This window comes from Etheostoma spectabile, chromosome 22, assembly GCF_008692095.1.
Source record: "Etheostoma spectabile isolate EspeVRDwgs_2016 chromosome 22, UIUC_Espe_1.0, whole genome shotgun sequence".
In the NCBI taxonomy this organism is placed as follows: domain Eukaryota; kingdom Metazoa; phylum Chordata; class Actinopteri; order Perciformes; family Percidae; genus Etheostoma; species Etheostoma spectabile.
Genome location: NC_045754.1, coordinates 15,028,402 through 15,042,182, shown reverse-complemented (window position 1 = coordinate 15,042,182; position 13,781 = coordinate 15,028,402). Strand labels below are relative to the sequence as shown.

Genomic DNA, 13,781 nt, shown 5'->3' with positions numbered 1-13,781 from the left:
TTGAGAAAATGAAAGCTCAGATGGGCCGAGCTGGAATCTTGCCCCGTATGACCTCATAAGGGGCAAGGTTACCTCTGTTTTGCCCGCCCAGAGAATTTGGCCTGCCCATAAGAAAGAGAGAGACATCATGACTTTCAAACGAGCAAAGTGGCAGTTGGTCAAGGACCCACCCCCACCTTTATTCTTGGGTCACCCTCCTCCTCCCTTACCCTCTTCCTGGAAGACACCACCAGTGACCAGTTTAAAGGAAGTGAAGACAGCCCCCTCCTGCTGAAGGGAGGTGGAATGGGGGGGCATGGAGCCCGGAGTGATGCCCCCAATGTCAGCATGATGCCCCCTGCTGGCTACAAAGAACACTGGAGTGCTCACCTCTTTCCTAAACACCTAGGGGTGAAAAGGTGGACCAAAAACAGATGAAAGTAAAAGGTATGTAGTGGGGAAAAATATAGTTGTTAATGAGGACAGCAAGAATGCGTAAACAAAGCTTGACTGACAGACCGGAGTGATGACTGTGAGGTCTGGGAGATGGCTGCCCCCGGCACATGGGTGGTTACTCAGAATCACATCACCTTCTTTCAGCTTGTTCCCAGATCTGATCTGCACAAAGAAGAAGATGAAGATCCTTTGTGTCACAGTGGGGTGTTTCAACAGTGTGTAAAAACTCCGAAACACACAGGTGGTACACTTCCTGCACCTGGTACTGGACGGTCTCTTGCATGGCCCCCAGGTGGACAGGGATGTGTGGCGCATTGGACACTAAACCACCGTCCGGTCCGAACACAGCGCAGGAGAAATCGAGACGTTCCTTGATGTTGGTGGAGATGGAGGTTCTTTGAAGTACTCGACCCATCTGTTCTGTAGAGGAAGAGAGGTAGAACCCAACTGAGCAAGCTAATAGGAAGTTAATAAAACCCGCTTTAAACTTCACACCTTCACTTTCTGCCTGCCTTCTCCTAGTTTCTCCCCAACAACCTTTCACTCCTTCCTAATTCTCGCCTCTCTGTACTCTCTCCTCTGTTGTGTACCTGCTATGCTCATGAAGCGGTGGGAGAAGATGGAGAGCTGCACAGTGTTGAGCTCAGTGCCCAGGGCGCAGTGAGGGTCAGAGCCTACAGTCATAGTAACATCTCCCCCTTCTGTCAGACGGGCCTCACAGCACGGCTCCACCAGGATGGTACTGATGGAAGAGAAAAAGAAACACATTTACCCAAGCACAGATGTTTAGACAGGGTAAATACAGGCCTTTTGAAGCATTTTAAAAAGGCCCAAAAAAGACCTAATTTACTTTAAACTTAACCCAGAAAAATAAAAAGTACATTGAAAGTCTTTGAGTATGTAAGTTAGTTAAGTATTGAAGAAACAAAACAAAATGTAAAGCCTTTAAAACTGTACTACAAATTCAAAGGCACCATTTAACATTATTTAATTTGAATGTCCTGACTTTAAATAAGTTGAAAACATTAAAGTAAATTAAGAATAGCCAATACTATAATAAGATATAGAAAGAAAAATAGTAAGGCCGTCCCAATAAAGTTTCTTTGGACCTGATCCTAGAGACTTACTTTATATTTACCTACATGTTGATTTAATATGCATTTGACACATTGAAATAACAGCTGTAACCTTCATAATTTGGCACACCTTATTTTTTCACATCCTGCTTGATCCAATTAACAAAAAGGTCCTGATCATATTAGCTTAAATTATTGATATGAGTGAAAGTATAACTGGGAAAATATGACTCCTGAAATTGACATGACGCGATCAGTGAGAGACAAGACGTGTCCCTCTGTTGGAGTTGTTGGAACACAAAAACAGAGCTGTTGAGTTTAGTAAAGAAAGAATTGGATTTTGATGGGCTTTCATTTAACCAATACCGATCCATTAAAATATGCCCTGATTGGCCTGATACAGATGTTTAGGATTGGCTGTGCACATCTTTAATAATTATGTTTTCATTGATGCTTTTTGAAAGCACAGTAATGGGTAAAGGCCTGCCTGTTTTTGTCAATGATGATGGCTGGTCCCTGGATGCTGTGACCACATGGCAGCTCCTCCCACAGATACACACCGGTGTCCAGGTAACCTTCCTCAAAGTAACACTTGGTCATCTACAGAGAGGGACAGAGAATAGCACAGCGTAACTGTTTTCAGACCAAAAAGTCTTATTGCGTTAAGAAAAAATGAATCCATAAATGTTTTCATTATTATCTATAAAGCATCATTTATATGTTTGTGAAAGGATGGGAAACGAAATGTAATATTGATAAAAAAAAGATACAAGCTTCAACAAGATGGTTCTATCATCCCCCTGGTCTAAGTTATAACATAATGGTGTTTACATGTATATGACATGTGCAGCTGTGTGCATGTATGTTTAAGAGAGTACGTGTACCGTGACTGGTTTTGCCTGTTTGTGCCCCATCTTTGTGTTGTACACTGATTTAATACCAGATTTCCCACAACCCCTCACTCTGATGTCGTCAACCATGATGGCTCTGTCTGGGATAGTGAATCCAAACTCCTTCAGATAACTAAAGAGAAGATATGCGGAGTGATAAAAGTTAGAGAAACATTAAAAGCCATGAGTAGTGTAAACAAATGCCAGCTCCAAAGTTTACTGAGCTTATCTCGGAAAAAATGACACATTAACTTGGTGCGTATGCTAAAAACCATGTAAACAGACACAAAAAAGCAAATGTAAGTAATGATTTATAACTCAGTACATGAGTTAACTAACAAATCATTAAGCAAATGAGTGAATATAGAGCTAACCGTGTGGTAAAGGCACTGCGGAAATCTCCAGCTTGACAGGTCTGGGTGTTGCTGGGGTAACCGGAAGCAGTAACCATGAGAGCGCAGTCGGTGCCCTTGTAACGCAGGTGAAGGAAAACCTCGGTGGTTATCTGACCGCTGAAGAGGACAAGCAACACAAGGCGGCATCATTGCATCATTACTTATTGAGTGTAGCAGTAAAAAGGCATGGGCTAACACCTGGAGAGGTTGAACCCCAAACCATGCAGTGTTTTGTGCGTACTGACCTAGTGAATCCACGTGCACAGAGCGTATCGTGGCAGCGTTTTTTGAGCTGCACCACCCTCTGATCAAGTGCGCTGAAAGAGTGCTGCTCGTACTGCAGCGAGCACGGCTCCTGCACCTCCTCCACCACGTCAGCTAGAGCCAGACCATAGGCTGACAGCACGCCGCTGTATCTGCAACACACATTACAGCCAAAATATTGTACATGAATACACACACACAGACACACACAGACACACACAGACACACACAGACACACACAGACACACACACACACACACACACACACACACACACACACACACACACACACACACACACACACACACACACACACACACACACACACACACACACACACACACACACACACACACACACACACACACACACACACACACACACACACACACACACACACACACTATCCCTTTTACTTGTGTATGAAGACAGTCTTCATCCCCAGGGCTCGGGCGATAGCACAGGCATGTTGGCCACCTGCACCCCCAAAACAAGCCAAGACATGCTGAGATGTATCATGGCCCTTAGCCTATGGAGGTATGGGAGGTGGGGTTGAGTGAGAGATTGACAGAGTGAGGGTACGAAGAAAACAAAAAACATAATTTTAAACTGTTAAACAAACAAACATTCAGCGTACTATTTCACCTGGAGCTAAGACTTCAAAACCCCAAATACTGTACCTGTGTCAGCGCTCTGATTGGCCGGCACATGGCCTCATTGGCAACGCGAATGAATCCCATAGCGACCTCCTCCATGCTCATCTCCGACGTGGTGTTGTGTGAGTGGTTGGCCCCATTTGTGCTAACCTGTGGATGAAAACACATTTTAGCCACATTATTAACACTCCCTTATGGAATTATTGAAGATTTGACACACTACCCAAAATCTCAGTACATAAACGTGCCTGTGGTCGGTTAGAAGACAAGAAGAGGTTGATCTCTTGGGTCAGATGATGGAAATGCTTCATGGTTTCTTCCAATGACAGCGGCTCGTTCTCCCGTGGCCCAAAGATCTTTGGGAAGAAGGAAGGGAGGAGTCGACCCAGGGCTAAGTTAGCGTCGGTGACAGTCAGTGGGCCGCCTAGGAAATTACCACAGGGAATCAATATCAGGTTTTTGTGAATTCTAAGAATTGTCGGGTCCTATAAATTACAGAGTGTGGTTTAGACCTACTCTTTAGACCTATCTGTAAAGTGTCTTGAGATAACTATTGTTATGAATTGATACTATAAAATAAAATTGAATTGAATTGTATGATGCTTCACTAGGTGTTTCAGTCTTGTATTTTTGTGTATGATGTAGGGATGTAATGATTACCGGTAGAACCGTAAACCAGGTAAAAAATGTTTACGAAAACAATTACCGCTGTCGTTTAAAAATAGCATTATTATCATGGTGGATTACTACAGTGTGGAAACTGTGTGTTTAATCCTTCCCAGCTTCAACCGAGTCTCCTGAATATGCCGCGCAGGCACACTGCGTAGCCTACAACGTGCGTTTCTTGAAGTTGGAATCATGGCGGGAGGAGATGACCTGACATGGCGCTCAGGACATTTATCAGCCCTCTAGGAGGACAAAGTCTGAAGCATGGGCATAATGTGGTTATTATAAGAATGCCAAAGGACAGTTTGATTGAAGATAGTTATCCTGTCTGCAGAACGTGCAGGAAAAAAAGTTACTGCTAAAGGCACTGAACACACTTTTAAAAATACTGTCATAATATAAAAAAACGTGATCATTTGTCACTATAACCGTGAGGTTAAATTTTCATACCGCTACATCTCTAGTATGATGCTTCACTAGGTGTTTCAGTCTTGAAAGCACTGAAGATTATGTCTGAAATGGAGCTAACCGCTTCCCAGCTGTCCTATAAGGAACATCAGCAGGAAGTCAGAGTCATGTTTCTTTTTGTTAGCACACAACCCAGTTGAGAACTATGAGGCAAGCTTCAGTAATATCATCTGAAATTTGGACTTTTGCCAATTTCCAACCTTCATGCAGCTAAAATAGATAATTAATCACGGGGAGGAAGAAAAGAGGACACAGGAACACAGAAGCCTTGTTTTTCCTGACAGCTGGATTTAATGATTTAAAAGAGTATGCAAAACCATTAAAAGGTGATCCAGAAAAGTATAGTTTACCATCTACCATGTCATGGGAAGAAGAAATCACAATAATGCATTGAGAGAATTTGGAAACAGCAAAGCAGTATCAAAGGGGAGTTATGGTAGTGTTACCTTTTCTGTAACAGGCTGGTCCTGGATGGGCCCCTGCAGACTCTGGTCCAACCACAAACATCCCTGATCTGAGAGGGAAGAAGGAGTAAAGGAAGGAGAGAAAACAGAAAGGAGAGAGGTCACATAACAGGGGGAAAAAGGAGAACATAATAGTTGAGAAATGAGGAGCTACAGAGCTCCGACTAACAGACCTGAAGAAGAGTCGTGATCCTCCACCTGCTGCCACAGTGTTGATGTCCAGCTGAGGGGCCTGCAGGGTGACTCCAGCTGTGGTAGCCTCAAACACGTGTTCATACTGGCCAGCATACCGACTTACATCAGTGGATGTTCCTGGAGAGAAAGACAAGTCAGAGGCAGTCAAGAAGACAAGAAGCATGAAACGCTTTCAAAGTGAGCATTTCTCCTGCGTCAAACACAAAGATTTTTCTTTAATCTGTAATAAGTCTATGCACTTAAATACCATATGTAATACGTGTACGTGAAATTCAGAAATAAAAAATAGGTGCAATGTTGCATGTAATAACCAAAATTGGAGACAATTTAAATGCACAGTAAATAGTGGAACAAAATACTACTAAACAACAGCAAAGTTCCTCACATAGTCTGTGCACTCAGTTACTGCCCAAGGTACTAACAGTATCCCTCAGCATCGCCCTACTCACCCCCCATGTCAAAGCCAATCACAGGTTTTTTCTCCATTTGGCTGTATGAAGTGATGGCGTATCCCACCACACCCCCTGCTGGGCCAGATAGAACGGCCCGTGAACCGCAGAACTGCTCCATTGGAGTGAGACCGCCGTCTGACTGCATGAACAGGACATCCACATCCTAAAGCAGAGGGAAATAAGAGATGGAGGAGATGATTCCAATGTTGAGATGAAACAGGCACTTGAATTGACCCCCAGCTGGAAGGTTCCTCAAGGAAAACCTTGCCTGGGATCTGTAGGGTGGAGGCCATGAGTGACCCACTCACAGCTCTTTAAAAGAATAAGCACACACGAAAGAAAATGTGGTATTTTGTAATAACACAACAACAAAGATGAACACACATATTGATGTGAGAAACACACCTTTAGGCCACCCTTGAATCCAGAGGTGAAGCCTTTTAAATACTGATGAATTTTGGGTGTGAGGTAGGCATCAGCGCAGACGGTGTAGCCCCGAGGCACCGCCCGCACCATGGGCATAACCTCGCTGGACAGAGACACCTGGGTGAAGCCCAGACGACGTGCCAGGGCGCCCACTGCTTTCTCATGATCGGACCATCTGAAAAAAAGGGGGAGAGAAGAAGAGGAATGGCGTGGAGCTGGAAGGCAAGTCAAACATGAAGCTCTTATGAAATTTCCCCACTGCTCTACAGTCTAATCTGTCGGTTTTATCACTTAAAAGCTTTGGTCAACTGCTGCTTTCTAGAAAAGAAACTCAATCCATCTGCTAGGATCACTTTCACTAGAGTGAATTAGAGGTAACAACGTTATAAATGTGAGTGGATTTCGAGGAATACATAAGAGCTTGAAGTTAAGTGGAAAACTTGCACCCAATTATCCACATGGGTACCACATACAATAAAAACCAGACACCTCTGATATGTACAGTACACACGCCACTACTCCCACAGGGACAGGGAGACTCCGAGCAAGAGCTGTGTAATTGAGTGTACAGTGACAAAGAGAAAAAACTAATGGGTTCTATAAGTAAGGAATTAGAAGTTAAAAGATCAAATAAAATACAGGCTTGGAGAGAGCCCAAGATATTGGATTAGGTAAATACCCCTCTATGCCTAATAGTACAAAAACAAGATGTACTACTGACGTGTACGAGTGCAGCAGAAGGACAGCGAGACTGGTGATCCCACGAGATAGAACTCCACGAAGGTCTTTTTCCACCCGCTCCAGGTCCAGCTCCCGCCACACCTCCAGAGAATCCCTTGTACTGCCTGGGGCCCCACACCCACACACACCCACACACACACACTGTCAGGATTATCTTAAATGATGTAAAGTACTCAGCCAATGCTGTTGGGCATAATATATATTATATATATGCACTGATTTATATTATATGAAAACATTAGGAACATAAGCATAAAGAAAGCTGAAGAGAATTAGAGGTAGCGGCAGTACAACAAGAAGTACACAGTGGTGTTTCACACCTGTTACGATACGTTTGGGATCTTTTCTAGCCAGTTGGCAGTCGTCTTGCCTGAGAACAACCCGCTCATCCACCTCTATTACCTCTTCATACAGCACTTCAGGAACCGCCACCTCCTACACAAACACAGACACAGAGACACACACCCACACCCCCACAACCACAGAGAGAGAGTATCAGTTTCAAAAAGTAGATATGTGACCATTTAAAGCAGGGGTGTCAAACTCAGTTTCCCTGAGGTCCACACTGGGAAATGAGAATCACATCAAGGGCCAAAGATGTAGAGTTTATTGACATGCTTTTATTTAAGAGAAAAAGTCAAATATTTTGACTGTATTATTGCAGGTCTCATATACTGTATTCGTTTCGCTTACATTTTGGGCCTCGTAAAGCCCCAAAACATTTTGGCAAAAACATTCCTCAGACAGCAACACATTTGTTGAAAACAGAGTCAAAAAACGTTGGAAAAAGGCCAAAAAACAAAAACATTGTCTGAAAAAGTGACAAAAACATCAAAAAGCGCAAAAAACTTTTGAAAAAGCCGCAAAACATTGAGTAAAGCATCAAAAACGTTAAAACAAAGTACCTAAAGAATTGAAAATAGCACATAAATCGCCGGAAAAGGCATAAAAAATGTCAAAATAAAGGAGAAACACATACTTCGGAAAAAGCGACCAAAAAAATTGAAATGCAGACCGTTTCAAAACCTGCGAGGGGCCAGATTTGGCCCTCGGGGCCAGATTTGGCCCTCGGGGCTTGGGTTTCACACGTGATTTATAGCCTTAATGGTACAACTGGTCTGGGGACAAACTCCAACACACGCCCCCTGTTTTTGTGACACTAAATAATGTCTACGCCTCAAGCCGTACTTCGGTGATTTATGACAGTATAGTGAAAAAGGTTAGTGCTGACTGGTAGGTAGCTGGAGTTAAGTGGTTTGCACACACACGCACGCACGCACGCTAGGAAAAAGCATTACAAACCAGATCAAACAGCTTCGGCCTGGCCTGTGTGCCGATGTGCAACAGGTCTTTAAAGCCCAGCGTGACCAGGAGAGCCGTCCTTTCTCCCTCTCTCTCCAGCAGCGCGTTGGTCGCCACTGTCGTGCCCATTCGGATCCAGCCAATCAGAGAGGTGTCTACAGGCTGGTCGCGAGGAAAGGGCCGCCCCGTTTCCTGTCAACAAATGCACAAAAATAATGTAAATATTATATACTGTTCATACAGATGATGTAGAGGTGTAAATGCAATTATACATGTACAAATACTATGACTCCTTAAGTCTTTGCATGTTTTGATCTGCTCTCATGCTGTCTGCTCATTAATTATAGGAGTAGTGTAACAGCAATAACACTAACTATTATTTAGCTAAAAGTGGAGAATCCTGCTCCATGTTGTTTTTGTTTTAAAGTTTATTTAATGAGCTAACAGTACAAGGATACTCTATTTCCACTCTAATGAATTACAAAAGCTACACGGATCATTGCAACATGCATTCATCTACCGCCACATGTGTACAGACAGGGGCGCATGTCACTGCTGTGACAACAAATCCATCTATTATTACATCTATGTTAGAACAGCCTGCTTCATACTTACAATGTTAAACACATTTCCATGTAATGGATGTCCATTACAAACACAATCTCATTGTTTTGACATTTAAAACAGCTTGGTATAAATGGCATCAGCAGAGATGTGGACTCAATGTAATGACTGGGTCAGACTCAGGTCATGGTATCGTGTTGAAACTGAGAACTCAACTGAATAAGAAGCACTTAAGGAGTCAAAAAGCAAAGTTTAGATTTGGGACAGCTATCTTGAAAATCTCAAGTTCAACCACACTTTGATTGGTGAGGGATTCCACAAAACTCTTTGTAAGAATTGAATATGAATTATAAAGTGCTTGCTAATATTTAAAAAACAAAAAAGTATTAGTATATCCTTCCCATGATCATGCCACCTTTTCCAGGACTCTGCGTATCCCCTCCGTGGGAGCGTCCTTGTAGTTCTGGGGGTCTCGGGACAGCAGTTTCAGGACTCTCTCTCGACCATCAGGCAGCCGGGCAAACACATCGGTGAAGGTGCCACCCCGGTCGATGGCAAAGTCAAACTTCCCCTTAGTCTCAGCCATAGTGTTCAGAGAGAAGAGCTGCTGCTGAGTCTGTGACTAAAGGTAGGAGAGAGAGAGAGATTAATGTATCCTTTATTAGTCCCACAAGGTTATCCAATATTATCCTCTCTGTCACACTGCACCGATAAGAGAACAGCTGAGATACCTGTTCATTCACAAAATCCATACTCAATGATAAGCCACTCCTCTTCTTTTTCTTTCCTAGGCTTCACAGTTCCAGGTTTTGGTTTGACCACAACACATACACATTCCTCACTCATGTCCTCCTGATGCATAGACATTCCAACCTCATGCTTATCACTTATGTTTTCCCCAAACAGTCACCCGTATATGTCTATTGTTTAGATTAAATTAAACCACATTCATTGGCACTTTAACGTGGCTTGTCTCCTCTCAGTCTCGTTCCTGGAGCTGGTCTGTGACAATTTATTAATCTTTTCTGCAATATCTGTTACAGAACATGTCACAAGTGTTGGTTTAAACATGTTATGAAGTTTTTTTTTTAAATGCAGGTAATCAGAAATAGCCTACCAATAAATCAGGTGGTCATAAAATAAGATAAAGCCACTATTACTTAGCAAAGAAGAGACTGCACGAGTAGGCACAGTGGATTCATGAGAAAGCTGCACTGCCTCAACGTGATCGAGCTCTAAACTAAATCCTTGAAGGGTCAGCAGCAGCTCTGCATGCTGTGGCTACATGCAAACGCTGAATTCGAAGCAACGAAGCTAAAGATTCGGTAACCGACATCTTTAACGCTACTCACCTGTCCGCCGCTGCTGCTGCACAGAAGGAGCGTTAGTCTTTGATAATCCAGTAACTGTAAGATTCTCCTCCCCTCACCTTTCTGCTGCTCTCGTTAGAACAGGAAACAACACGCATTGATGAAGTCCGAGCTATTGGCTGCTGGCCTGGGGGTTAAACCCCGCCCTCCTGCGAGGAGCCTGTGGATATGCCAAGAACCGCACAGCTAAATGCTCACTAGAGGGTTTTCCCCACATTACATTGGGGTTCATAACCCTAACGAATCACTAAGATTTCATTAAAGAGAGGCTGTAGTTGTTTCTTTTAATCAGGGAACCCTTTCAGCAGAGTTTATTACCCGAAACATTTCAGACATATGCTCAAAATCAAAACGCTACAGTGCCTTTTATGAGTCAATCTCGTCGGGTGACACTAGACTCCCCATGCTAGCATGCTGTCAACGCGTGTAGTCTATGTACACAGTCTCTGTCCACACAGAGACTATACAGCGACACTGACACCTATCGACGATTCACTGGTAGTACAGACCGACAATGAATGAAGTTGTCCTCTCAATTCACAATATATGGGCACAGTCTTCCAATCAACACATTGAGCCACAGGGAAACATTTTAGAGAACTCCAAACATTTATCTTTTTCATTCAGGAAATGACTTTTATTTTTCAATAGGCAAGCAAGTCATGTGCAAAAAATGGTAACAAAAAAGTAATTTAACAGCTTGAATCACTCTGCAAATATGAATGTAGCTGACATACCAGTGAGCTAATGCAAACATGCAGTTCTCTACTCTCCAACACAGTGTACAGACTATCTGTAATCTACGTTTCTCAAAGGTATGTTCATTATACGGAAAAATATAATCTATGTAATATAGAGAAAAAAAACTATTGCTTTTGTTGTGAACTGGATGATGTTGATGTTGGATGATATTTATAATAGAACAGAAAAAAGGGCATCTAAAATAAGCCAATATAGATCTTAACACATGTCTTTTTAATTGACTTCTGAGAAATATTGAAAAGAAGAGATGGACTTGATATGCTGAGAAGATCTTCCCATTTTTTAGAAGTTGGTATAAAGTAATTATAAAAACAGTGGCTGTTTTGTATTGAACTGAACTTGCGAATTAGAAGGGAATTGTCCTGTATTTTATGATAAGCTCAACGTTTTACAGGTTTTTACTCAACTGTAATATTCTACATAAAATGTATTTGCACAAATACATATACAGTACAAAACATAATTAAGGTTTTCTCAAAATAATGTCATAATGCAACCCCCCGGCCATGCATTAGAAGTTAAACTGTACTGTTGATTTGGTGTTTTTTTTAATTTATTTTTTTACATTTATCCATTCCTAAAATCAATAATGTAATCTAAATCAATTTGGATTTTCTTCAAAAGTCTTTTAACACACACAGAGGACAGAAGAGATGATGCGAAAGTTGATTTCACGGCTGTGTGTCCTAAAAACAGGCTGAAAAAAAGTCTATATTTTTTGAATTATTTACTAGAGATATATAGGCAATAAAAGGCATTATATCAACCGTACTCTTCTATTTTTATATTAGAGCTAAACGTTTTAAGACTGTACTACCAGTGCCAAAATTGCATCTTACCAAAAACTAGAACATGATGAATACCCACAGACGTGTGTGCAGTACATGTAAATAACACAGGGGGGCTATCTAACCCAGAGAGTTAAGGTATGATAAATCATTTTAAAAATCTGATGCTCCTTGTTTCTTTCACCTAAATGCATTTGCAGCAGCAGCAGCACATTTATAGTTTATGACATAGGCAGGAGCCTGACCTTTAAGGCTTTAAAAACTAGCAGTAAAGTCTTGAAATCCATTCTAAAAAACAGGTGGGTGTTTTGCCTGCTTGTACCAGAATAAAGCTTTTAGTTAGAATAGTTAAGTGTGGGGAGTGTGGATGACCTTTTCTAGATCTGCGGATGAAAGGAATGGCCTGATTTTGGTTAAATGTGACAGTTGGACCTACCCACATTAGTCACCTGAACATCAAAAGATAATTGAAAGTCAAAATGTACCGAACCACACATGTAAAATAATCTAAAAGGTTGATAAGATCAGAAGAAGAAGCAGCAAAACCACTAAAGTCATTTCTGTGTGTTACTGCGAGGCCACCGCCTCAACCTGTCAATCTTGGCTGTTAAATAAATCCTTCTCTATACTGCCAGTGATCAAATTCTTATAGATAAAACTTTTGTTGTTGTTGGCTTAACATATCCACGTAGTTGTATCCAGATAAAATAAAGAGCAAAGAAGTCTGTGAGTTTGAAGGGTATTTATTTAAAGCACAATCAGCAACACAGAGCTGATATTTTAACACAAGTAACAGTGAAGACCTAATAATAGCTTGTCAGTGCGAGACAGTAGTGTAGTCGAGGGCATTCTGGGTAACAGAGAGTGCAGTTGGTGAGCCTACAAGCTCTTATACAGGATGGGATACAGGATATGTTGGTGATTTTCATTAATGTATTAGAATAACAAATCCATGCATAGATAAATTAAAAAAATATTTCCATGGTTACAAAGTTTTCACATATTAAAAAAGCTGTTAAGTAGCCAATGCTGGCTAACATCACCATATGCACCGGATCATATTTAAATAGGAATATGAGCTTATCAACAAAATATATTCACATGTGCCTTCTCAGAAAGTATTCAAGTAGTACATCAAACATCTGATTATTAATCGATTTCCTCTGCTATTTATGGATGATGTCATCATCATGTAACACACAGCTGGTCAGCAGTACCTCAGCTTGTCTAATACAGAAGCTCGTGAGAGATTAACAGAATGCAAACAGCCCGGCTCCACTCAGTCAGTCTCAGATTAACACTCAGACACATTTCAGACTTCTTTGGTAACAAAGGCGCACATGCAGTCAAACACAAAAAATATTACCATGTATAAACTCCCTACACTCGTTTGATCTATCTCAATGCAAAAAAAATGCATTTAAAAGAACACAAAAAGCGTGATCATAAAACACCTTGCTACAGCGTTTGTGCACAACAATAAGGCCAATTCAGTTTGATTTAATGCATCCTAGTATGTAACAACCAAAACACAAAACAACACACCTGAATTGCTAGATGTACAGTGCAATCATTGTAAAAGTTAATACTCTTTCCCTGCATACTTATCCATACTTATCATTACAGTCAGATGTGATAACTTCATTTATACTGTTAAAACGCTGACTTCAAATCCCATGGCCTGCACCTTAATATTTGTGAGAGGCAGAGCTAAGTGATGGTTAGAAAGTTGTTGAGAGAAAATTGAGAATGTCTTTCCAGTTAGAACAAGCAAGATGCGTGGTATGCAACAATCCTGCAGTTTTGACTTAAATATACTTTTTTTAATTCACCTTATATCCTCCTTTTTTCTACTTTAGAAAAATAC

General features: G+C 41.5%; 2 protein-coding genes across 5 annotated transcripts in view; both read right to left on the bottom strand.

Annotated features, from left to right (window-relative positions):
* The window catches only part of oplah (5-oxoprolinase, ATP-hydrolysing), a 14,051-nt gene extending 3,542 nt beyond the window's left edge, over nt 1-10,509 (bottom strand). The window contains exons 1-20 of one of the 4 annotated variants that reach the window (XR_004327533.1): nt 10,347-10,498; nt 9,410-9,620; nt 8,431-8,622; nt 7,449-7,563; nt 7,109-7,232; nt 6,367-6,562; nt 5,959-6,124; nt 5,483-5,626; nt 5,297-5,359; nt 3,965-4,140; nt 3,741-3,866; nt 3,477-3,589; nt 3,042-3,212; nt 2,776-2,913; nt 2,396-2,534; nt 1,999-2,111; nt 1,026-1,177; nt 695-855; nt 499-597; nt 210-384 (exon numbers count right to left, since the gene is read on the bottom strand). Coding sequence is in view for 3 of the 4 variants with exons in the window: in XM_032504140.1 (XP_032360031.1) it covers nt 210-384; nt 499-597; nt 695-855; nt 1,026-1,177; nt 1,999-2,111; nt 2,396-2,534; nt 2,776-2,913; nt 3,042-3,212; nt 3,477-3,589; nt 3,741-3,866; nt 3,965-4,140; nt 5,297-5,359; nt 5,483-5,626; nt 5,959-6,124; nt 6,367-6,562; nt 7,109-7,232; nt 7,449-7,563; nt 8,431-8,622; nt 9,410-9,580 (2,734 nt within the window). In the remaining variant the exon portion in view is untranslated. Of the gene's footprint in view, nt 1-209; nt 385-498; nt 598-694; nt 856-1,025; nt 1,178-1,998; nt 2,112-2,395; nt 2,535-2,775; nt 2,914-3,041; nt 3,213-3,476; nt 3,590-3,740; nt 3,867-3,964; nt 4,141-5,296; nt 5,365-5,482; nt 5,627-5,958; nt 6,125-6,366; nt 6,563-7,108; nt 7,233-7,448; nt 7,564-8,430; nt 8,623-9,409; nt 9,621-10,346 lie in introns of all 4 variants that reach the window. The other 3 variants (XM_032504140.1, XM_032504139.1, XM_032504142.1) reach the window with 3 other exon arrangements.
* Nucleotides 10,510-12,639: 2,130 nt separating this feature from the next.
* LOC116672047 (ranBP-type and C3HC4-type zinc finger-containing protein 1-like) overlaps nt 12,640-13,781 on the bottom strand; it is an 11,892-nt gene continuing 10,750 nt past the window's right edge. The window contains 1 exon segment of the mRNA XM_032503611.1: nt 12,640-13,781. This exon segment is cut by the window's right edge and continues 124 nt beyond it. The gene's annotated coding sequence lies outside the window, so the exon portion shown is untranslated.